This window comes from Salvelinus alpinus, chromosome 2 (assembly GCF_045679555.1).
Source record: "Salvelinus alpinus chromosome 2, SLU_Salpinus.1, whole genome shotgun sequence".
NCBI lineage: Eukaryota > Metazoa > Chordata > Actinopteri > Salmoniformes > Salmonidae > Salvelinus > Salvelinus alpinus.
Window position 1 is genome coordinate 57,577,662 of NC_092087.1, and position 21,264 is coordinate 57,598,925.

General features: G+C 40.7%; 1 protein-coding gene across 2 annotated transcripts in view; it reads right to left on the reverse strand.

Annotated features, from left to right (window-relative positions):
* The window catches only part of LOC139565532 (cadherin-22-like), a 316,857-nt gene that overhangs the window by 117,323 nt on the left and 178,270 nt on the right, over window positions 1-21,264 (reverse strand). For both annotated transcript variants that reach the window (XM_071385969.1, XM_071385959.1), the window contains exon 3: window positions 11,648-12,966. In XM_071385969.1, the coding sequence (XP_071242070.1) occupies window positions 11,648-11,875 (228 nt within the window). In that variant the 5' untranslated portion in view covers window positions 11,876-12,966. The remainder of the gene's footprint in view (window positions 1-11,647; window positions 12,967-21,264) is intronic.

Sequence of the window (21,264 nt, forward strand, 5' to 3'; positions counted from 1 at the left end):
CGTGGTGAAGAAGGCGCAACAGCACCTCTTCAACCTCAGGAGGCTGAAGACATTTGGCATGGCCTCTTAAGACCCTCACAAACTTCTACATGCATTCTGTCAGGCTGCATCACCGCCTGGTGCGGCAACTGCACCACCCGCAAACACTTAGCTCTCTAGAAGGTGGTGCGGTCAGCCCAATGCATCACTGGGGGCACAATGCCTCCCCTACAGGTCATCTACAGGACCCAGTGTCATAGGAAGGCCAAGAAGATCATCAAGGACCTCGGCCACGGTCTGTTCATCCTGCTACCATCTAGCAGACTTTGCCCTACACTTTAGAGACTGCTTCCCCATGTATATAGATACATTGAACACTGGTAACTTTAACAATATTTGCATACTGTTTTACCCACTTTATATGTGTATACTGTATTCCAGTCATGGCTCATCTTATATATCTACTGCTGTACACACCTTTTCTATCTATATATTTATGCTCATGATTTTGGAATGAGATGTTCGACGAGTAGGTGTCTACATACTTTTGGTCATGTAGTGTATATATGCACTGGCAAGAAAAAGTATGTGAACCCTTTGGAATTACCTGGATTTCTGCATACGTTTGTCATAAAATTTTATCTGATGTTGATTTAAGTCTCAACAATGGACAAACAGAGTGTGCTTATACTAATAATACACAAATTATTGTATTTATCTTTTCTATACTGAATACATAATTTAAACATTCACAGTGTAGGTTGGAAAAAGTATGTGAACCCCAAGGCTAATGACTTCTCCAAAAGCTTAATTGGAGTCAGGAGTCAGCTAACCTGAAGTCCAATCAATGAGACGAGATTGGATATGTTGGTTAGAGATGCCCTGCCCTATAAAAAACATTTACAAAATTTGAGTTTGCTATTCACAAGAAGCATTGCCTGATGTGAACCATGCCTCGAACAAAAGAGATCTCAGAAGACCTAAGATTAAGAATTGTTGACTTGCATAAAGCTAGAAAGGGTTACAAAAGTATCTCTAAAAGCCTTGATGTTCATCAATCCATGGTAAGACAATTTGTCTATAAATGGAGAAAGTTCAGCACTGTTGCTACTCTCCCTAGGAGTGGCCCCCCTGCAAAGATGACTGCAAGAGCACAGCGCAGAATGCTCAATGAGGTGTCAGCTAAAGACTTACATAAATCTCTGTAACATGCTAACATCTCTTTTGACGAGCCTACGACACGTAAAACACTAAACAAGAATGTTGTTCATGGGAGGACACCACGGAAGAACCCATTGCTGTCCAAAAAAAACATTGCTGCACGTCTGAAGTTCAAAAGAGCACCTGGATGTTCCACAGCGCTACTGGAAAAATATTCGGTGGACAGATGAAACTAAAGTTGATTGTTTGGAAGGAAAGAACTCACAACACTATGTGTGGGGAAAACAAGGCACAGCACACAAACATCAAAACCTCATCCCAACTGTAAAGTATGGTGGAGGGAGGGTCATGGTTTGGGACTGCTTTAGTGCCTCAGAGCCTGGACAGCTTGCTATCATCGACAGAAACACGAATTCCCAAGTTTATCAAGACATTTTGCACGAGAATGTAAGGCTGTCTGTCTGCCAATTTAAAACCAACAGAAGTTGGGTTATGTAACAGCACAATAACCCAAAACACATAAGGAAAAGGGTCATCAAGGAAAAGGGTGGCTACTTTGAAGAATCTCAATAATAAATATATTTTGATTTGTTTAACAGTTTTTTGGTTACTACATGATTCCATATGTGTTATTTCATAGTATTGATGTCTTCACTATCATTCCACAATATAGAATATAGTAAAAATAAAGATAAACCCTTGAAAGAGTAGGTGTTTCCAAACTTTTGACTGGTACTGGTACTGCTCGTTCTGATATTGCTCTTTCTGATTTGACCTAATTTCTGATTATGTATGTCTATTCTTATTGTTTTATTATATATTACTGCATTGTTGGAGATAGAAATATAAGCCTTTCACTGCACCTGCGATAACATCTGCAAATCTGTGTACGCGACCAATAAACGTTTATTTGATTTGATGTTAAGTAAGGGAAACTAAGCTATTCCCTGGGGTAAAATTCCTCTAGACCAGGCCTGGGCAATTATTTTCCATGGAGGGACACATTAGAATATATTTTTGCCATCGCGGGCCAGAATCATATTACAGGATTATACATCATGTGCGATTGTGTTGACAGATATATCTACTGTAAATCACATCCAGATATGCTACTTTTTTTACATGTTTTAACATGGACCGAAATAAACCACATCCATGTTCTCCTTTTGGTAGGTATTTTCATTATTTAACATGCAATGAACTACACGGAGGGAAAAGTGCACCATGGACAGAACTCTTGTTAATGTATGCACAAAAACACAAGAAAGAGAGAGAGCTCAACATTACAGTCGTGGCCAAAAGTTTTGAGAATGACACAAATATTAACCTCTTAGTGAATAGGGGGCGCTGTTTTCACTTTGGGAAAAAATCGTGCCCAAATTAAACGGCCTCGTACTCTGTTCTAGATCATACGATATGCATATTATTATTACTATTGGATAGAAAACACTCTCAAGTTTCTAAAACTGTTTGAATTATATCTGTGAGAAACAGAACTCATTTGTTATCAAACTTCCTAACAGGAAGTGAAAATTCTGAAAATGGGGCTCTGTGTAAGGCCTTGCCTATTCAATTGCCTTTTATTTATGGATCTGTATGCACTTCATACGCCTTCCACTAGATGTCAACAGGCAGTAGAATGTTGAATGGGGTGTCTAGCTTGATGTGAGACCGAATGAGAGCTTTTGGAGTGACAGGTCCGCCCAATTGGCAGTATTCAGCTGCGCACCAGGGAACACGACATTGTTTTCTGCAATGCGTTAGGTATACACGACGAAATGCTCCGTCTTCGACGTTATTGGATACATATGAGAAAAACATCAAAGACGGATTTTCAACTGAGTTTGACCAATTTATTCGACGTTTATTGTGACTTTTGGAATTTTTCGTTCCATGCGCCAAGAGTTGATGGACACGTGAGCTCCACTATGCTAGCCAAAGTTGCTAATTCGACAGAAGAAATGGACATTCTAAAACAAAACAACGATTTATTGTGGAACTAGGACTCCTTGCACTACATTCTGATGGAAGATCATCAAAGGTAAGAGAATATTTATGATGTTATTTCGTATTTTTGTGGAATATGTTGGCTCCAATATGGCGGAGAATGGCTGGGCGCTGTCTTGGAATATTGCATGCTGTACTTTGTACTAAAGTAATTTAAAAAAATCTAACACAGTGGTTGCATTAAGAACCAGTGTATCTTTCATTTGCTGTACAACATGTATTTTTTAGCAAAGTTTATGATGAGTTTTTTGGTTAGATTACGTGACTGACAATTTGGTGCAATATGGCGCAGTATTCACAATGTAAAACCACGATTTGTAGCTATAAATATGCACATTTTCGAACAAAACATAAATGTATTGTATAACATGATGTTATAAGACTGTCATCTGATGAAGTTGTTCAAAGGTTAGTGATTAATTGTATCTCTATTTGTGGGTTTTGTGAAAGCTATCTTTGCAGTGAAAACATGGCGTTGTGTGTTTGGCTATTGTGGTGAGCTAACATAAATATATATTGTGTTTTCGCTGTAAAACATTTTAAAAAATCAGACATGTTGGCTGGATTCACAAGATGTTTATCTTTCATTTGCTGTATTGGACTTGTTAATGTGTGGAAGTTAAATATTTCAAAAAAATATTTTTGAATTTCGCGGAATTTCGCGGAATGTTGTGGGTGTTCCGCTAGCGGAACCCCGGGGCGAGAAAGGTTAAAGTCTGCTGCCTCAGTTTGTAGGATGGCAATTTGCATATACTCCAGAATGTTATGAAGAGAGATCAGATGAATTGCAATTAATTGCAAAGTCCCTCTTTGCCAAGCAAATGAACTGAAGCCCCCAAAAACATTTCCACTGCCTTTCAGCCCTGCCACAAAAGGACCAGCTGACATGATGTTAGTGATTCTCTCGTTAACACAGGTGTGAGTGTTGATGAGGACAAGGCTGGAGATCAATCTGTCATGCTGATTGAGTTCGAATAACAGACTGGAAGCTTCAAAAGGAGGGTGGTGCTTGGAATCATTGTTCTTCCTCTGTCAACCATGGTTACCTGCAAGGAAACACATGCCGTCATTATTGCTTTGCACAAAAAGGGCTTCACAGGCAAGGATATTGCTGCCAGTAAGATTGCACCTAAATCAACCGTTTATCGGATCATCAAGAACTTCAAGGAGAGCGATTAAATTGCTGTGAAGAAGGCTTCAGGGCGCCCAAGAAAGTCCAGCAAGCGCCAGGGCCGTCTCCTAAAGTTGATTCAGCTGCGGGATCAGGACACCACCAGTACAGAACTTGCTCAGGAATGGCAGCAGGCAAGTGTGAGTGCATCTGCACGCACAGTGAGGTGAAGACTGTTTGAGGATGGCATGGTGTCAAGAAGGGCAGCAAAGAAGCCACTTCTCTCCAGGAAAAACATCAGGGACAGACTGATATTCTGCAAAAGGTACAGGGATTGGACTGCTGAGGACTGGGGTAAAGTCATTTTCTCTGATGAATCACCTTTCCGATTGTTTGGAGCATCAATAATAAAGCTTGTCCGGAAAAGACAAGGTAAGCGCTACCATCAGTCCTGTGTCATGCCAACAGTAAAGCATCCTGAGACCATTTATGTGTGGGTTTGCTTCTCAGCCAAGGGAGTGGGCTCACTCAAAATGTTGCCTAAGAACACAGCCATGAATAAAGAATGGTACCAACACATCCTCCGAGAGCAACTTCTCCCAACCATCCAGGAACAGTTTGGTGACGAACAATGCCTTTTCTAGCATGATGGAGCCCCTTGCCATAAGGCAAAAGTGATAACTAAGTGGCTCGAGGAACAAAACATCAATATTTTGGGTCCATGGCCAGGAAACCAGACCTTAATCCCATTGAGAACATGTGGTCAATCCTCAAGAGGCGGGTGGACAAACAAAAACCCACAGATTCTGACAAACTCCAAGCATTGATTATGCAGAATGGGCTGCCATCAGTCAGGATGTGGCCCAGAAGGTAATTGACAGCATGCCAGGGCGGATTGCAGAGGTCTTGAAAAAGAAGGGTCAACACTGCAAATATTGACTCTTTGTATCAACTTCATGTAATTGTCATTAAAAGCTTTTGACACTTATGAAATGCTTGTAATTATACTTCAGTATTCCATAGTAACATCTGACAAAAATATCTAAAAACACTGAAGCAGCAAACTTTGTGAACATTTTTATTTGTGTCATTCTCAAAACTTTTGGCCAAGACTGTACATTTAAACTACTCAATCAGTTTGATCGGCATTGACTAGAGCAGTGAAGTCAGGTATATTTTATGATGTCGCTATGCGCAGGATCGCTGAGAGGTGAGAGTCAGTAAGAGATGATCTGTGCCTTGTCTTGTTATATTTCATCACTGAAAATGTCTGTTCACATACGTAGGTTGAGCCAAACAGTACAAACATTTTCTGAGCATGACTCCTAATCTTTGGAAAGTTTTGTTCATCGAGAGATACATAGAACCTCGTTTGAATAGTTCTCCAATCACTGCATCAGACTGAAGATCGATAAGCTCAAGTTGCAGGTCAGTGGGAGCGTTATCCACATTGAAGGTGAAAGGTGAGGAAACCAACAGTATGTCTTTTTCCAACACTTTGAAATCCTCTAAATGACGAGAAAACTCACTGTTCAAAGCACGCAGCAGCGATGTATACTTCTCCCGCTGGTCATCGGATAGGCAACAGACTAGTAGGCTGGTGGGTGGGTGAGATTGTTGGCTTCTACTTGGCGGGTCAGGTGGAGTAATTTTCCCTTGAAGGCTTTGACAAGGCTCTACATCTGATGTGCAAAAAAGGCCATTCCCTTGTAGTTTGGAATTCAGTTCATTATTGAGGGTCATGATGTCCACAGTGAAGGCAAAATCAGCCAACCATTCTTCATCTTGCAGTTGAGGGAAATCCACATATTTTCCATTCATTTGCAAAAACTCAGCAATCTCCGACTTCCGGTCCCACAGCCTTTTAAGCACCTTCCCCAAACTCTCACGTTTGTGTGGTAGGGGAGATCTGCATGACCCGACTCTCTCTTCCAACAGTGAGACAAACTGCCTGTGGTTTAAAGATTTTGCTCTTATGAATTTCCCCACTTTAATGACTGTATCCACAACATGGTTAATTTTCATAACACATTTCCATAGCACCTCCTGATCAATAATACAATTCAGGAGAATTATTTTCTGAACTGGGTTCAGCTCAGCTACTTCATCTTGTATCCTTTTCAAAAGGCCAACGTTTTTTCCTGTCAAGTTTGGGCACCCATCAGTGGTCACACTGGATAACTTGTCAAAACTCTGTCCCAGCTTTGCCACACACTTATTAACCTCCTCCAATAAATCTTTCCCTATGGTTGTGCTCTTCATTGACTGCACTGAAGCAAACTCTGTATTTTCAAAGTCTGGGGTTATGCCTCGTAAGAATATCAACAACTGCGCCATGTCACGTGCATCACTGCTCTCATCCAGGCCAAGGAGAAATAGGTGAAATCCTTTACCTTGTCTTTCAACCTTTGTTACATATTCTCTGCGATGTCCTCAACACGCCGTGTCACTGTTCGTCTTGACAGGGAAACATTTTCAAACAGCTCTTTCTTGTTGGGGCAAAGTATTGCTGCAGAGTCAATTAAATATTCTTCAATGAATTCGCCCTCAGCGAATGGCTTGCTTTGTTTAGCAATTTTGTGGGACAGTATATAGCTATCTCTCGCAATTCCGTTGTTTGCTGAATGCAGTTTTGTGAAAAGTCCTTGCTGCTTTTGCAACTGAGAAAGCAACTATTTCGATGCACTTGCCCTCTGCTTATAAAACATATTCCTATATTCCTCTGCATGCTTCGTCTGGAAGTGTCGGGACAAGTTGTAGTCTTTCATGACAGTGATGCTCTCTTTGCACACTAAGCACACAGCTTTCCCTGATACCTCAATAAATAAATATTTCGATGTCCACTCCTGCTGGAGCACCCTACATTTATTGTCTACTTTCCTTTTTGTTTTGCGAAATTTCTAGCAAGCTACTATTTGTAACTGTGACGTCTGTCAGCCTGTCAGTCACTGTCTGTCCTCGTGCAGTTGTTATTTATATGTGCCTTCAAAATAAATGTCCCACAAGCTGTGAGTTAAATCATTACACAAAGGCGAGTATTCATTGGGCTTTTAATTTGAATAACAAATATGTTTTTCAAATCTTTACTATCATTCAACACCATAGTACCCTCCAAACTCATCATTAAGCTTGAGACCCTGGGTCTCGATCCTGCCCTGTGCAACTGTGTCCTGGACTTCCTGACGTGCCGCCCCCAGGTGGTGAAGGTAGGAAACCACATCTCCACTCCGCTGATCCTCAACACTGGGGCCCCACAAAGGTGTGTTCTCAGCCCCCTCCTGTACTCCCTGTTCACCCACGACTGCGTGGCCATGCACGCCTCCAACTCAATCATCAAGTTTGCAGACAACACTACAGTGGGAGGCTTGATTACCAACAACGACGAGACAGCCTACAGGGAAGAGGTTAGGGCCCTCGGAGTGTGGTGTCAGGAAAATAACCTCTCACTCAATGTCAGCTAAACAAAAGAGATGATCGTGGACTTCAGGAAACAGCAAAGGGAGCACCCCCCCATCCACATCGACAGGACAACAGTGGAGAAGATGGAAAGTTTTAAGTTCCTCGGTGTAGTTCCTCACTGACAAACTGAAATGGTCCACGCATACAGACAGTATGATAAAGAAGGCGCAACAGCACCTCTTCAACCTCAGGAGGCTGAAAAAATATGGCTTGTCACCCGAAAACCCTCACTAACTTTTACAGGTTCACAATTGAGAGCATCCTGTCAAACTACCTGCCCTCCAGGACACCTAAAACACCCGATGTCAAAGGAAGGCATAAAATATCATCAAGGACAATAACCACCCGAGCCACTGCCTGTTCACCCCGCTTCCATCCAGAAGGCGAAGTCAGTACAGGTGCATCAAAGCTGGGACAGAGAGATTGAAAAACAGCTTCTATCTCAAGGCCATCAGATTGTTAAACAGCCACCACTAGCATAGAGAGGTGGCTGCCTACCTAGAGACTTGATATCATTGGCCACTTTAATAACTGGAACACAAGTCACTTTAACTTCTTGCAACTATAGGGGGTGCTGTTCCGCATTAGCATATTTGGGTCTCCAAATTAAACTGCCTCGTGCTAAATTCTTGATCGTACAATATGCATATTATTGTTATTATTGGATAGAAAACACCTTCTAGTTTCTATAGAAGTTGGAATTTTGTCTCTGAGTGGTACAGAACAATATCTACAGCACTTTTCATGACAGGGGTCAGTTTTCAGAAATTTTTACCCCTGATCTGGAGTCTGTTTTTAAGGCGACAGTGAATGCTATGAAGAAACCGACACTGCCTACGTCTTCCTCTGGGTGTCTGTACGTCATCACGTTTTGAATGGAGTCTATTGCACAATCCCAGCCATTATAAAACCACAAAATGTATAGGGACCGCCCTTTCTCGTCGCGCGCCTGAAGCGTGAAGGACATCGGACTTGCCTCATTCCAAATCCTTGTCTAACCAGCAATATTTCTCCGGTCATGTTTTCAGTCGTTATAGTTGTTAAAAACATCATAATGTAGTTAATTTGAACCGTTTTATAGCAATTTATATCCGTTTAGTGCGATTTTGAGGAATTTCTTTGTTGTGCACTCTGAAACTTTGGACACGTTTTGGGGTCCCGTTCGATCGTTAGTGGATATTTCGAAGGACAGAGGACATCTATCGACCAAAAGACGTTTATAACATAGAAAGGATACATTGCCCAAGAATATGATGGAAGATCAGCTCAAAGTAAGCAATATTTAATATGATAAATCGATGTTCTGTCGAAATATTTTAAACGCATATTTCGCCATTTTGTTTGGTATAGCTTCACTTGGCGAACCCTGTATTGAAAAGTAAGGATAATTTTAAAAATGTAAATCAGCGGTTGCATTAAGAACTAATTTGTCTTTCGATTCCTGTCAACCCTGTATTTTTTAGTCAAGTATATGATTAGCTTTCGATTAAACTAGATCACTCTGAAAGCTGACGTTCCTCATTTTGAGGCTTGAGTTGTGACTATTTCCATTGTATAACCACGGTTTTGTATGGCTAAATATGCACCTTTTCGAACAAACTGTATATGTATGTTGTAAAATGATGTTACAGGAGTGTCATCGGAAGAATTCTGAGAAGGTTAGTGAAAAAATTAATATATTTTGGCGGTGATTACGTTATAGCGCTCTTTGGCTGGAATCGATGCTCTGGTAACGTTTGCACATGTGGTATGCTAACTTATCGATTTATTGTGTTTTCGCTGAAAAACGCTTAGAAAATCTGAAATATGGTCTGAAATCACAAGAACTGGGTCTTTCCATTGCTATGCTTTGTCTATTTTTATGAAATGTTTTATGATGAGTAAATTGGTCATACACGTTGCTCTATCTAGTAATTCTAGTCGATTTGTGATGGTCGGTGCAATTGTAAACTGTGATTTCTACCTGAAATATGCACTTTTTTCTAACAAAAACTATCCTATACCATGAATATGTTATCAGACTGTCATCTGATGGTTTTTTTTATAGGTTATTGGCTATCAATATCTTAGTTGAGCCGAATTGGTGATAGCACCTGAAGGAGTAAGAAACTGATGGAGTTAGAATAGTGGTGTATTTTGCTAACGTGTTTAGCTAATAGATTTACATATTTTGTCTTCCCTGTAAAACATTTAAAAAATCTGAAATGGTGGCTTTATTCACAAGATCTGTATCTTTCATCTGGTGTCTTGGACTTGTGATTTAATGATATTTAGATGCTACTATCTACTTGTGAAGCTATGCTAGCTATGCTAATCAGTGTGTGGGGGGGGTGGGGGGTGATCCCGGACCCGGGGTAGAGGCTCGTGAAAGGTTAATAATGGCACTTTAAGAATGTTTACATATCTCGCATTACTCATCTCATATGTATATACTGTGTACTATATCCTTCACTATCTATTCTTTAATATGATTGCATCTTGCCGCTCTGTCACTGCTCATCCATATATTTTATACTTATATATTCTTATCCCATTCCTTTACTAGATTGTGTGTATTATGTTTTGTTGTGGAATTTGTTAGATATTATGTTTTGTTGTGGAATTTGTTAGATATTATGTTTTGTTGTGGAATTGTTAGATATTACCTGTTAGATACTTCTGCACTGTCGGATCTAGAAGCATAAGCATTTCACTACACTTGCAATAACATCTGCTAACCATGTATATGTGACCATCAAATTTGATTTGATTTGACATGAGTTTTGACTGAACTACCATCTAGTCTCAAACCAAGAAATGGGCAACACATACTGTAGATAAATACTGAATGGGATAATGAAGCTTTCAGAATTTGAATATTGAACTTAGCAGAAGGGGGGAATCAGACAGACGGACAGATCATAGAAGGCCAAGGAAATTCATTACCCAAATGTATCAAACAAAGCTGCCAGTTTATTGCGATGTGAGTGGCCATTTAGTGAAAATAATATTTCATTAGCAGATTAATGGCCAGTAGGACAGCCTTGGCAGCTTTGCTGAGTTGGGCGAGAAGAAGTTGTCTAAATGTCCCACACTGGCCGTATTTAATCCTATATTGCTCTAATTAAAGTTTTTGATATCCTTAGCGATGGATGAGTCCGGCAACATCACCACCGAGCTACTATTAATAGTCCTGGCTTGTGCCCCGGCTTCATGGACAGCAATAACTCTGGGTAATTTTATTAATAAAATCATCTCTCTTTCTCTCCCCCTTGCTAGGCCTCTACCGCATTTATATGTCAGTGCCTCGCTTGCCCCGCCACACTCTCCCGTAATGAATCACTTCGAAATGCATAAATCCTCTCTCTCCACCTCTCATTCTTTTGAGCTCATCTTTTCTCATGCTCAGTCTGTTTGTTTTTTCGTCTGTCTGTCTTTCTGTATGTCTGTTCATCTGTCTGTCCGTCTGTTTCTTTATCTTCACGCCCCACCCCACCCCACCCCACCCTCTTTCTCTCCTCTGCTCATTCTCTCTATCGGTCTGGCTAAGGCCTATCATGTATCCTGGCTGAATAGATAGCACAGTCTGTCTCCTAATACAAAAATAATACAGTGGCAGACGGGGAGGCCTGGGGGTAATTCCTGCCTTTATAAGGAAAAGCATTCAGACTAGAGTTTAAAATATGAATTTACAATTATCAATTGCTAATGACTGAATTCAGACAATCATGGGTATGCAATAAAAATTCACCAGCACCATCCCTATTTCTTTCGCTTTTGCCATCTTTTCTTTTCCAATCATAACATGTCATACAAATCAAATCGCAATCAACTCATAAGTAAGATATGAATGTGGATAGGATGTCTGGGGATGTTTCGAGCAAAGACTTCAACTGTTATGTTAGTGTTATCCCCCTAAACACATGAAACTCTCAGACATAGTTGACTTACCTTTCCAACGTAGAGTGGTTCCGTGCCCGTGTACTCCTCCACCACAAAGAACTGGTTCCACACCCATCCTCTCTTCACTCGTTCATGGGACATGAGCTCCTGCTCCTTTGTTTCACCCTTGGCCACGCCATTAGTCCTTGTGGTCTCTGACCATCCACAACTACAGCAATGCAAAAGCCAAAGGGCCGCCAACAGGCTACAAGCTCCCAGTCTCCAACAGGGAGCCATTTTGGAAAATCCTGATTGGCTCTACATGTGACAGAGATTACCGAAGAGGTGAAAAGAGTCCTCAAGCCAGCAATGTTGAAGAACAAACACTCCAAGGACAACCAAGATTTCTGTTCTAGGACTCTTGGATTAATTCACAAGATTCTTGAGTATTCAATTGTCTTAAATAGTTCCGTCTCAGGATGCAGGGCATGTCATGACACGCCATGATTCGGTGAATTTAGAAAGACTGCAGAATGTTTTTTCTCTTTGCAGAAGAAACTTGACAAATCATTTTGAAACAGACTTATCTTTCCCATGTGATCTTCGCCATTGAGGTTTTCCAGACTTATCTCCACTGTCTGTCTACACTGGTATCAAATCCATTCAAAGTGTATTGTGTTACTGTACAAGGGAAAACTGCATTCAAGATTTCCAAGACTAGCTTTCCCATATGCTTTATGGGTAGCACAGTTTCACGTTGTTGACGGCAGCGCCACAATCTCTAAAACAAGTATGGCGTTGAAGGGAGTGGGCCTGATATTGATACAAAACTCCCTGAGAATTCAAATTGACAATTTCAATCCATACATGGTATTTTTTTTAAATTATTCAAACACATTCATTTGGGAAATCCTGCAATGGACAAGCTCCTTTGAGTAGAAGATCATGGGACCTATAACCATTTGAAATGGCATTGGTATCATTATCAAGGTCAATTTGGGATGCAACTGGTAAAACAAGGTTAAAATCTTACTGAACACCTTGGGTATCTCACCACTAACTCCAAACTATTGGAGCTGATTGACACTAAAATTCATAGTTATTATCTTTCAAAATATCATTATTTTGTATTTTCAAATTAAAATGGATTTCAAAGAAATGCAGGTCATTCGGATACTCGAGTCCACAGATTACAAGCGTCTTTCTAGGTCCAGGACCCTAGGGTTGTGTATGGTCCAGCAACCGTCTCTTTTCACTCCTTTGCAGTATTAGGGAGCAGTATCCTTCATGGGACTCCATTGGCTCAGATCTTATTCCATTCCAGAATTCTTCTGGATGATTCAGGCATAGAGAGGGCCCCCATAAAGTGCTGAAGGTAATGGCAAAACCTGAAAAAGACAAGAAGGAAAAGTATAGGTTACCATCACGTTTTCCTGTAGAACAAAAGGCATTTATCACTGGTTGGGCTTTACACTCCAGTGTTTTTCATCAAAAATGAAATTGTATAAATGTTTTAAATGCATACTGCAATCACAAAACGTGCCAAAAGCTCAACTCATTTATCGTTCAAACTAAATGAAATTACATTATCTCTCCAAAACGGGCATGTCTTTTCATGCCAACTTTCTTCTAGCTCTCACAACTCGAGCCACAATAATGAAAATGTGTTGTTTCTGTTTGGATTATCTGGAGGGAACTGTTTTCAGCCTGCCATTTGTTGTGTTCGGCAAGCACCCAAACAATGTGCTCTAAGCACAAGAGCGATGGCACAGTACTGTATGAGGGGAGCGCGCGCCAGGTGTGTGGAGGGGAGGATGGAGAAGAATAGAGGCAAGAGAGAAAAAGGGGGATGGTTCTTCATCACGAGTCAGGCCCCTAGCATCTGTCTGCCTCAGTCCGGCCAACCAAGTGGGCTTAACCCCGGCCAGCTGATTAATTGCATGAGGGAACACTAATTGGATAAAAGTATTAATCAATCAATTCAATCCCTCATGGCAACAACCCCCTAATACTTCAAACAAACAACGCAGGAAGATATTGTGATTAAGACAGGGCTTTGCGTTGTATTTGGGCAGCAAGGTAGGTATCAGACATGCTTCCTGAACACATATTGAATTCTGAAATCGAAATTCCAACATGGCCATGAATAACAATTACTACGTTTTGTAAGGAGAATATAACTTTTATATAGATATTGTATACACAGTACAACATCTGTGAAGTGTAAACACACAGTATCTTCACATCATCAGATGCCCATGTGTGATATACAGGCCAATTGAGTAAAATGCACGGCTTCATGGCAGACTGCACATTGAATTGTTGGATGCACTTCAGTTATGGATTCTTCCCATTCTGGCCTCACGCTTTCCATTTGATTTTGTCATGTCTTTGGCTGTGAAATGCTGTGCTCTGATAGCTTTGTGTTCTATATTATAGAATACTGAGTAATATCGTTACAGTTTGAGCTCTGTCCCGCATCTATGAATCATTGTGATGTTAAAAGGTTATGACATATGTGACATTTAGAGTAAGAAGTGGCAAAGATGAATCAAGTCACAATTCAACATGACTGTTTGATTCCAACGGGAAAACCCTGACAACTGGGAAGGGAAACACCTGGGTGTAATGGCTTTCGTTGGTGGAAGGAGAGGAGGACCAAAATGCAGCGTGGTAAGTGTTCGTCATATTTTAATTTCAAACTGAACACTACACAAAATAACAACGATAAGAAAAACGAAACAGTTCTGTAAGGCGAACAGACACTAGACAGAAAATAAACACCCACAACCCATAGTGGGAAAACAGGCTACCTAAATATGATTCTCAATCAGAGACAACGATCGACAGCTGCCTCTGATTGAGAACCATGTCAGGCCAGACATAGAAATACAACAACATAGAAAACAGAACATAGACTACCCACCCAAACTCACGCCCTGACCAACCTAACACAAAGACATAAAAATAAACTAAGGTCAGAACGTGACACTGGGGGGTCAAACACGCACCATCAATGGACAAAACAGCACTTCACTTTTTATCAACCAGGATTTTAGAATATGAAATGGTAACAAAAAGATAACACAATGAAAATACAATATTAAATCAAATTTAATATGGCAAAAATGGCAACAGTTGGCAAAAATATCCTCTCAAGTCTTCTGCTCGACTTTAATTGATCCAAAATATAATTTTTCATAGTTTCCATTTGTTTCAGCTAAAGAGCTGAGTTCAAAGTTAAAAAGCGTTGTTTATTCCGTTCCGCCTCAAAGGCAAATGACTTCGGGAAAAAACACAGATTCATTTATTTTCTTCTATCTACGCTTTCCCTGCCCCCTTAAATGTAGATGATTTAACTGTGTGCTTGGCAGTGCGTATATGATGAATTAGAAACTATTTGTATCAAACACTTTTCTGGGTAAAAGTACAGCTCTGTAAACCAAAACGCTTGTCATTTCAAAACAGCAACCAGACTACCAGCTCACTCTGAATTTCATTAAGTATGTATGCATTTATTCTTAATTTGGTGTAAAAAAAAGTTTGCAACCATAATGAGTTTGAGAGAGAAAGCGAGAGAAGATGTCCGTTGCTAGTAGCCAGGGTTAATTAGCGCTGTGTCAATGAATGCCCTTCCGAGCAGGAGCCAGCTAGCTAGCTGATACAGTACAGTCACAAGGCATCTCTTCCACCCCAAAAGCTATTGGCAAGTCCTGTGCAGTCATTCGTGACATATTAGGGTGGTGGATTGATTTTAAAGCATGGCTGCTGCTTCTCATCAGTGGCCATGCCCAGAGTAGGCCCCCTGTCAGCTGGCAAGCGGCAGACGACGGATTGGGAGAAGGATCACTGCAAAGTGATGGGCATGGTGAGGCCAGTGACAGGGAGACAGGCCATCTTAGTCACTCCCCTCTCATTCTCTCCATTACACCCATCTCTTCATCAGCTCTTACTTTCTCTCTCTGGATCTCTCTCTCATCCTCCTCTTTTTCCAAATGGTCTCCTCCCTCTCTCTCCACCTCCTTTTCTCCCACTCTGTCTCCATCTTTACCTCCTCTCCCACTGTCTCCACCTCCCCATCCTTCTCTTTTCCTTCCTCTTCTCTCACTATCTCCTCCTCTCTCTAATATCACTCCATACTCTTCTTCTCTCTGTCTCTGCAGACAAAGGCTACTATTTTTCCATTGACGTTCATTCATTTCATAGCTTGTGTCTGCTATTGACAGTATGTGCTTTTTTGTGGTTTAGTAGAATAGTTTAATAACAACAACAAAAACTGTATAGTAAAATTAAATTGTGTTGATGCCACTTGTACAATGATTTCCAATCTTTCTCTGTTCTCTATGTTTTCAAATCCCTGATCCTTGTCTTTCTGCCTTTTAACTCTCTATCCCCTTCCGTCTGTCACTCTCGTAATCTCTCCTCCTACTAAGATACCTACTTTTCCTCAGTCACCTCAGTTGGGCCCTGTTCCTTTCAATGTCTCTCACTGTGTCTCCCTTTCTCTCCCTGACTCTCTACACCATTCTACTATTTAATTGTCCAGGTTTGTACAGCCACCTGGCCTTCTCTTCCTTTATTCCCTTTTTATGTTTCGATATTTCCATCTATTTCGCTCACTCTGCATTACCCCATCTCTCAAAGTCTGTCTCGCTCTCTTTTTCCTCCTCTTTGAATCTCTTCATCATGCTCCCTCAAGTAATCGCACCCTGTTAATGTCCTCGTCATGTATACTAGTGAGTGAGGTTCACTGTTCCAATAAGTGAGTAAAAAAAGAATGGCCACCATGTTGGTTCCTTTAAAGAACTAATCCGCAGTGGAAACAATAACAAAGCAGGCACCTCGCCACAGAGCTATGGATGCAAGGACTGACTATTCATGATATCAAAAACATCTATGCTTTAACCATGTTTTCAGGCTATACAGGCTATACAGTTTGTTTATATTTACATTGGAGTGAAAAAAGCTTATACTTTGGGATCTGATGTGGCACGACGGTTGAACAGCTATTGAGGCATTTGTAAGTTATATTATTTAAAAATCGATGGATATTTATCATTCATTTATGAATGTAGCCACTGCAGATTTCCCCTTTAAACACGTCTGACAGCAGAGCTGTGTCCTAGTATCACCGCAACATCACCACGTCTCCTATAACAGCTCGTCATTTCAGGGGGGCAAGAAATACAGAGAGAATTGATTAAAATCTAAGGGGGGTGAGGGATTATATTTGTAAACTAATAGCCTGAGGTTAACGCATACCCCTCCCCATCCTCCCTCCTGTGTTTTTTATATTATTTGTTTTGAATATGCATCTGCAACACTGTCCATGCGATGGATGAAAGTGATCATCAAAGCAGGACCCACGAGGAGTTCAGAGAGTCTGCTTATTCAAGTGAGCTCCGCCGCCAGAGTCAAATCCCCTTCGCTATGCTTATAAAAACAGTTGATTTTGTTATCTCAAATCCTAATTTGTCACAGTTGCTTGGGTTCCATGGCCCCAGTTTCGGGGAGAAAAAACACAAAAAGCAGCATACACAACAAAAACATTGCTCTGCAGTGAAATGTTTATGTGGTTGTGCTTTATCTGGAGTTTTAAATGGGTAGTCTGGTTCAGGATTGACAAAGAGTGGTTTGTGAATTCAGTAGGCTGAAAAGATAGCAATGATGCTCACACAGGAGTATTATAACTCTGGTCAAACCATTTGAAACTTGTCGAAATAGTTTAAAAGTATATCCGTAAAAGCAAACATGTTATCAAATCAAGCTTTATTGATATATGTCACGCCCTGGCCATAGAGAGGCATTTATTCTCTATTTTGGTTAGGCCAGGGTGTGACTAGGGTGGGCATTCTAGTTTCTTTATTTCTATGTTTTGGCCGGGTATGGTTCTCAATCAGGGACAGCTGTTTATCGTTGTCTCTGATTGGGAATCATACTTAGGCAGCCTTTTTTCCTTTGGTGTTGGTGGGTAGTTATCTTTGTTAGTGGAACTATAGCCCTGTTAAGCTTCACGGTCGTTTCTTTGTTTCTTGTTTTGTTGGCGACATTTACAATAATAAAGGAAAATGTACGCTCACCACGCTGCACCTTGGTATCCTTCCGACGACGGCCGTGACAATATAGCACATTTCAGACATGAATGCAACGCAATGCGCATCACAGAAAACATTTTTGTTGTTGTACTTTTACCCCTTTTTCGTGATATCCAATTGGTAGTTACAGTCTTGTCCCATCGCTGCAACTACCGTACAGACTCAGGAGAGGTGAAGGTCAAGAGCAATGCGTCCTCCAAAACACGACCCTGACAAAGCCGCACTGCTCGCTTAACCCGGAAGCCAGCGGCACCAATGTGTCGGAAGAAACACCGTACACTAGGGGTCAGGTTGCAGGCGCCTGGACCGCCACAAGGAGTCGCTAGAGCGCGAAGGGACAAGGACATCCCAGCCGGCCAAACCCTCCCCTAGCCCGGACAATTGTGCTCCGCCTCAAGGGTCTCCCGGTCACAGCTGGCTGTGACACAGCCTGGGATCATGCCTTAGACCGCTGTGCCACTCGGGAGGCCCTAGAAAAAAACATTCTTATTAAACTATGAAAATAAAAACATAAATATTTACTACACAACAGACATAAGAGGATAAAAACAAAAGAATAACAATAAAAACTGAAAGACTAAAAAAGCACCGTGAGGAAAAACAACACTAAAAAGGTACAGAGACTTTAATACTGTAATGTGTGCTCTCTGTCTGGTCTTGGTCAGTACCTGTGCTGCAGCATTCTGTATGTTTTGCAGTTGACCAAGGGATTTCTTGGGTAGACTAAACAGGAGAGCATTACAGTAGTCAAGCCTGCTTGTAATTATAGCATGGATGAGTCTCTCTGTATCAGCACCTTGGCAATGTTCCTCGGGTGGTAAAAGCTATTTTGGTCACATTCCTAATGTGTGATTCGAAATTGAGTTCAGAATCTAAAATGATACCTAGGTTTTTTACCTGGTGTTTTATCTTTATTGCCCGTGAATTAAAATGTGAAGCCAGATTCTCTCTCTGTGCTTTGGCTCCAATGATAAGTACCTCGGTGTTGTCTTGATTTAGCTGGAGTGAGCCATCCAAGTATTCAAATCACTAATATAGTCTAATAATGAATCTGTGGAAATAAAATCCTCTGGTGATGTCACGCCCTGACCTTAGAGATCCTTTTTATGTCTCTATTTTGGTTTGGTCAGGGCGTGAGTTGGGGTGGGCATTCTATGTTTTGTGTTCTATGTTTTCTATTTCTGTGTGTTTGGCCGGGTGTGGTTCTCAGAGGCAGCTGTCTATCGTTGTCTCTGATTGAGAACCATACTTAGGTAGCCTTTTCCCACCTGTGTTTTGTGGGTAGTTGTTTTCTGTTTAGTTACCTTACAGAACTGTTCGTTTCCCTCTGTGTTATTTTTTGTTCTAGTGTTCTGATTTTAATAGAATATCATGAACACGTCTCACGCTGCGCTTTGGTCCAGTCATTCACAGGAAGAGCATCGTTACAGGTGACACAGACATGTAAAGTTGTGTATCATCTGCATAGCAGTGAAAATCAATGCCGTGCTTCTCATAATGCTGCTAAGGGGTATATAAACAGAAGAGTACCAGACTCAAAATGTTACCTTGTGGAACGTCACATGTGATATTTATTTTCTCTGAGTTATGTTTACCAAGGGTGACAAAAAACTGTCGACCGGTTAAAAAGTCCTAAACCAATTTAAAACTGGACCGTTGGAAAACGACTTGCCTTGAATGACATTATGTTTAGCTTAAAATATTTGCCTAAGCTACCAACACTTGTGCATTGTGGGTAGGTAATGACAGAATAGAATACAACATAATATCCATATCTACAGTGGAAAGAAAACGTATGTGAACCCTTTAGAATTACCTGGATTTCTGCATATATTTGTCCTAAAATATGATCTGATCTTCATATTAGTCACAACAATAGACAAACAGTGTGCTTAAACTAATAACACAAATTATTGTATTTTTCTTTTCTGTATTGAATACATCATTTTAACATTCACAGTGTAGGAAAAAGTATGTGAACCCCTAGGCTAATGAGTTTTCCAAAAGCTAATTTGAGTCAGGAGTCAGATAACCTGGAGTCCAATCAATGAGACGAGATTGGAGATGTTGGTTAGAGCTGCCCTGCCCTATAAAAAAACACTCACAAGAAGCATTGCCTGATGTGAACTATGCCTCGAACAAAATAGATCTCAGAAGACCTAAGATTAAACATTGTTGACTTGCATGAAGCTGGAAAGGGTTACAAAAGTATCTCTAAAAGCCTTGATGTTCATCAGTTCACAGTAAGACAAATTGTCTATAAATGGAGAAAGTTCAGCACCGTTGCTACTCTCCCTAGGAGTGGCCGTCCTGCAAAGATGACTGCAAGAGCACAGTGCAGAATGCTAAGTAAGGTTAAGAAGAATCCTAGAGTCAGCAAAAGACTTACTGAAATCGCTGGAACATGGTAACATCTCTGTTGACAGGTTCAAGATACGTAAAACACTAAACAAGAATGGTGTTCATGGGAAGACACCACGGTAGAAGCTACTGCTGTCCCCAAAAATATTGCTGCACGTCTGAAGTTCACAAAAGAGCACCTGGATGTCCCACAGCGCTTATGGAAAAATATTCTGTGAACAGATTAGACTAAAGTTGAGTTGTTTGGAAGGAACACACAGCACTATGTGTGGAGAAAAAAGGCACAGCACACCAACATCAAAACCTCATCCCAACTGTAAAGTATGGCGGAGGGAGCATCGTGGTTTGGGGCTGTTTTGCTGCCCCAGGGCCAAGACAGCTTGCTATCATCAACGGAAAAATTAAGTTTATTAAGACATTTTCCAGGAGAATGTAAGGCTATCTGTCCACCAATTGAAGCTCAACAAAAACTAGGGGGATGCAACAGGACAACGACCCAAAACACAGAAGTAAATCAACAACAGAATGGCTTCAACAGAAGAAAATACGCCTTCTGCAGTGGGCCAGTCAGAGTCCTGACCTCAACCCGATTTAAAATGCTGTGGAATGACCTCAAAAGTGGTTCACACCAGACATCCTAAGAATATTGCTGAACTGAAACAGTTTTGTAAAGATGAAGGGTCTAAAATTCCTCCTGACCGTTGTGTAGGTCGGATCCACAACTACAGAAAACGTTTGGTTGAGTTAATTGCTGCCAGGGTCAACAAGTTATTAAATACAAGGGTTCACCTACTTTTTCCATCCTACACTGTGAATGTTTACACAGCATGTTCAATAAAGACATGAAAACGTATACTTGTGTGTGTGTTATTAGTTTAAGCAGACTGTGTTTGTCTATTGTTGTGAAGATCAGATCAAATTTTATGACCAATTTATGCAGAAATCCAGGAAAAGGGTTCACATACTTTTTCTTGACACCGTACCTGGATAAGAGAGTATTTGCTTCATGGACCATCATTATTGTATAAATGTGTTTTTCAAATCTCTTTATTTACACACCAAAATGGAGTAAGTTAATATAAAAGATAATTTGGATGCACTGGCTGTAAAAACATTCCTCTCAAATTATGGAATTTGCTAAAATATCTAATTATGCATTCAAACATCTCCAGACACCACACTGAAACATTGACTCGTGAATTATTAAAAACCCCTCTGATGTTGTGATAA